The 5,078-nt window shown below is 25.1% G+C and overlaps 1 protein-coding gene across 1 annotated transcript; it reads right to left on the bottom strand.

Moving 5' to 3' along the window:
* Nucleotides 1-2,151: 2,151 nt before the first annotated feature.
* On the bottom strand, nucleotides 2,152-3,343 carry LOC110625740 (pre-mRNA-splicing factor cwc22). Its single transcript, XM_021771365.2, has one exon. It carries the CDS (start codon nucleotides 3,239-3,241, stop codon nucleotides 2,612-2,614), a length of 630 nt encoding a protein of 209 aa, XP_021627057.1. The 5' UTR covers nucleotides 3,242-3,343; the 3' UTR covers nucleotides 2,152-2,611.
* Nucleotides 3,344-5,078: the final 1,735 nt, after the last annotated feature.

Here is a 5,078-nt window from a genome sequence, read left to right as displayed (position 1 = left end):
CAATAAATTAAATAGAGTTAAAATTTTATTTGTTTTAATTTTTTTTATTTTTTAATCAATTTTTATGCAAATCAATTTAAAGAATTTTTTTTGTTAAATTAAAAAAACATTTAATGTCACATTACATATTAAATTATTATTTTAAATTTTCTGTTTCATACGGCAGAAATAACATTTCCTTCGTTTTAATCGAATATGATAAAGAAAAACTTAATTAAAAGAATTTAAATACAAAGAACTTTATAAATAATTTAAATAATTAAAAACACATTGAGTTGTATAATTATTTTTTAGAATATTATTTAAAGAAAACATAAATGTTAATTCCCTAAATTTTTTTTTTGGAAGTCACGTTTATCATATTTTTTTAAAAAAATTTTTTAAAAAATTTTATTTTAAATAGAAGTTTAACATAAGTTGAAGTAAAAACTTATAGTTTATATAAGTACTAAAATTAAAAATTTTAAATTTATATAAATTTTAAAATTAATATAAAAACAAAAATTATAATTGTAAATTATAAATTATAAATTATAAATAACTTATTTAAAGATATTTTAGCAATCCCACTATTCTCTTTTTCACCACTGCATTTATTATTTATGCTTTAGAAAATTTTAATTAAAGAAAATGTAAGTATTTAAAATTTGTTTAACCAAATTAAATTTATATTATCTTAAATAATAATAAATCTCTATGTTATTTTAAAATAAATTATAATTATTAAATATAAATATAAATATTGATATTTATCCCGTTATTTCTCATCATACTTCATACTTTTATGTATCATCATAGATATCTAAAGACTCAAATTGTAAACACAAAATTTCAATTAAATCTAAAATAAATGTAAACATTTAAACAGTAAATATTTGAACCAATAATATTAATTATATTAATTGAAATCCACACTTAATATAAAACAAAATCTATTAGTACATATTCATTTTAAATTTAAAAATCTATTTTTTTCATGAAATAAATAACATATTCTTAAATTTTTTATTAAATTTCAAATTAAATATCTGAAATCTGTATTCCAGTTTTCTAATTTTTTTAATCCAATCAGAATCTTTAAAATAAATAAATAAAGCGTTTGGATTTTGAATGACAAAACCCATCAGCTAAGCCAAGTCTTAAATGTCACATTCTTCTCATCAGCACACACAGACATTTTCTAATAAAATAAATTTAAGAAATTTCATATTTTATTCATTCGATTTTTATTTTTTAAAAAAAAATATTAAAATTTTATTTTATATTAATATTTATTTAATATTCATTTTACTACAAATAAATTACCATTAAAAATTGTCCATTAATAATTGGAATAAAATTATATTTAGTTAATAAATTTATTATTAATAAGATATAATATTATGAAATTAAAAAATAAAAAACGTTTAATTTATATACTTGAGTTATATAATAAATAATTTGCACAACTCACGAGTAAAATAATAAAATAATCCGCCCTCTTCAATGATTTTGTAATCGATAAAATACATGCAGCAAATATTACCCTTTGTTTGGATCATCAAGCGAAATTAAGGAAGAGAAATGCTGAGAAAATGACAATAGAAATTTAATTTTTTTTTTCATTGTTTGGATGAGATTTTAAAAGTGAAGGGAAATATAATTTTTCTAAAAAAATAAGAAATGACTATGATATTTTATAATTTTAAAAAGAAAACATTTAGTTTAAAGGGCATTAAAGACTTTTCACACTAATAATCTTACACAAATTACAGAAATGTTTTTAGGCTCATTTTGAGGATAAGAAAATACAATTTCCATTAATTTCTCCTCCTTATTTCTTTTAAACAAAGCACTAGTGAAAATCAATCTGCTGATGCCCATATAACATTTCTGGCACCAAATCTGATCAATTTCAAGCATCACAACCTAATGCTTTTTTACAGACAATCAATCATTTCTCAGGAATCAAATTCTCTTCACAAAATCACAACTTAATACTGATTACTGCAATATTACTATCATCACTCTTGTCTTGAAGCATTCATTTATCAACCTTACAAATCAAACTTTAATTCAAGTCCTCAACTTCAAAATCTCACATACCCATTTAACAAAAGTTTCCCCGGAATTCCAATTACGTCAACCTGAAAATTCAATCACTCAAGAACCTTCACAAAGTAATTTTATCTGATAATCAAATGAGTATCCAACATATACACATTTCAACATCACATCTTTGTAAGCAGTTTCTTTACATACTTGTCTGCTTACCTTCTAACAATTTCTACAAAATCTCCATTAAAAACTGCTACTGACATTCCCAAGAACATATGAACAGAATGGTTAGATTTGGATTCAGTTGAGCCCTCAATTGACACAAAGGCACAAAGAAACTAAGAAACCCATATGGATCAATCATAATATCTATAACCATCGAGTAGAGGTCAAGCATTAGAATCCATATCAAGTCATCCAATGAACATAACCCAGAAAGAAAAACCTGAATTCCATTACTTACACCTAATCAACCGTCCCAGAGAATTGATTCAAACATCTAATGGGCAAAAAAAAGTCCATTTCAAGATCAGTTTTCTCCCCCAAATTACCTTCAATCAAAAGATTAGCTTCTTCAAGCCTTAATCCCCAGTCCATGCTTGCCTCGCACACACCCTGGCTTCACATGAAGATATGGATTCCTCTTGGAATTCACCATTTTAGCAAATACCCTCTTCCCTAACTTCCTCATCCTCTGCCTCCCTAACTTCCCGGTCACGTGCCACGGCACGAGTTCATCATCCAGCCCATACCCATCTTCGTCGTCGTCGTCATCGTCGTCCTCCTCCTTATCAGCATCAGCGTCAGCCAGTCCGTGAGCCACGCCAGAGAACATTACAGGCCCTACCTCACGCTGATTACGATTGTACTCACCGTCGGGAGAATATTTAACATCATCGTCTTGAAAATTCACATCATCCACGAGACCTTGGACTTGGCAAGGCTCCAGGGTTTGAATTTCTTGGTTGATAATTGGGGATTTTGGTTGTGAGGAGGGTTTTAATGAATACAAAGAAAGGAACCCATTTTCAAGGCTATGAAGAGATTCAGAATCGGAGTCAGCATCAGATGGGTTAATGAGTTCCCAGTAACTGAGATCATTTACGTCCTCGTCGAGAAAAACAAGATCCTCTTGCAATAGTGATTCAGCAGCGACGGTGGCGGTGGTGGCTGCGTCTGAGTAAGTGGCGGATTTCTTGGCCATCGGAAGTGTGGGTGGTGATTGTAAGATTGATGAGGTGTGGTTTTGTGGTGGGATTCTGATTTCTGGGGGTTGTTTTGGTGATGATTCTGTTTTATCGTTTTGGCTTTGCGCTCTTTATGGAATTTACACGTACTGTGTCATGTGGCTTAGGAATCACCTTTAGTGCACGTATCGGGAACCAATCATCTTTCGCCACTTGACAGCCAGGGTGATTTTAAGTTAAATTAATTTCGATTTATTTAATGTCATTAATCAGCGTCAGCATACTGAAAAATATTTTTTTAAAAAATACTTTTTAGTATTTGATATACTTAAAAATTTTAATTAATAAAAATATTTTAAAAAAATAACTTTCTTTTTATTAAAAATATTTTTACACTACAATTTTTTTTTAAAAATCTTTATATATAAATTTATTACTATATTTTATTTTTCAAATTAAAATTAAATAATAAAAAATAAATTATTTTATTAAAAATATTTTTTTAAATATAAATTATTTTTTGCAAATAAATGAAGTCTAATAAAAAATATTTTTTAAATTAAAAATTTTTAAAATTTAAATTTTAATTAGAGTTAATGAAATAAGATAAATTGCAAAATATACTATATGGTTTTTTTTTTTTTTTGAGAAACCCATAATTTAATTTGATAAAAACAATTTATGTAAGTTCATACCCTTAGCATACATGGCTGAAATTTATGGTTCAGTTTTTTATTTTTAAATTTTACTTAATTTTTTCCATTAATAAATATGTAATTATTTATTTTTCATTACATAAATAATTTTATAAAAAAAATTTTAAATAAATTATTATAAAATTATTCATGATTTCATTTTTATATATATTAAAAAAATTTAAATTAAAAAAATTAAATTTTTTATTTTAAATAAAAAATTTAATTGAATTGAATTATTATAAAATAATTTATTCTAAACAGAAAAATATACTTTTTAATTGTAATCTTTTTTTTTTTTCTCAAATACTATTACCTTTGTCTGTCACATAACATTATCTCTTCTCTTTTCAATAAATAACATAATTATATTTTTTAAATATTTATATTTTGTACACAAATTTACGTAATTATATTATTACTTTATTTTTTAAAATATAATTCAAATTATAATTTTATTTTAGAAATAAATATAATTAAATTATTATATTTTTCTTAATGATCGAATAAGTTTAGTTTATTTTTTTAATTAAATTTATATATTTTTATTAAGAATTAAATAAGTCTTAATCCAATAAAATATTATTTTTTAATAATAATATATTTTTAATAATAAATATTTTATAATAAAATTTAATTTTTATAATTTTAAAATTATTTACTATATTTATATATTTTTTAAAACTTTATATAATTAAAAAATTAAAATTTTAATATTTTAAATTTAAAAATAATATTTTTAATATTAAAAAATAATATTATATTAAGTGATAACTTATTTAATCTTATACAAGACTTAGTTAATAAAAAAATTGGTGATAATTTGAGACCCAGAAGTTTTACGGTGTGTAAGTTTGGATAGGGAGGAATATGTTCCTTCTCTTTTATCCCTTTCTTTTTGTCTGCTAATGACGTCTAACGGTTTCTCTGCTACAGTGTCACATGTCTCTGTCATCCAGATCCGTACGTACGGATGCATCAGAGTCCCTCTCTATGCCAGACAACCATTTAATTCTCTCAGCGCGCATACGGACAGAGTTGCGAAGTGACTGGACTTGCTGTCCTTCCTCGCGTCACGTCACTGGACTAGACTTGTTCCTACTGGTCTTGGCCTTGCGAGCGAGCCGGTATGCCCCGTGTATCTGGGTCAGGACTGAAA

The sequence above is a fragment of the Manihot esculenta genome, chromosome 11 (assembly GCF_001659605.2).
Source record: "Manihot esculenta cultivar AM560-2 chromosome 11, M.esculenta_v8, whole genome shotgun sequence".
NCBI classification, from domain to species: Eukaryota; Viridiplantae; Streptophyta; class Magnoliopsida; order Malpighiales; family Euphorbiaceae; genus Manihot; species Manihot esculenta.
This window is presented reverse-complemented; position numbering and strand designations above follow the sequence as displayed.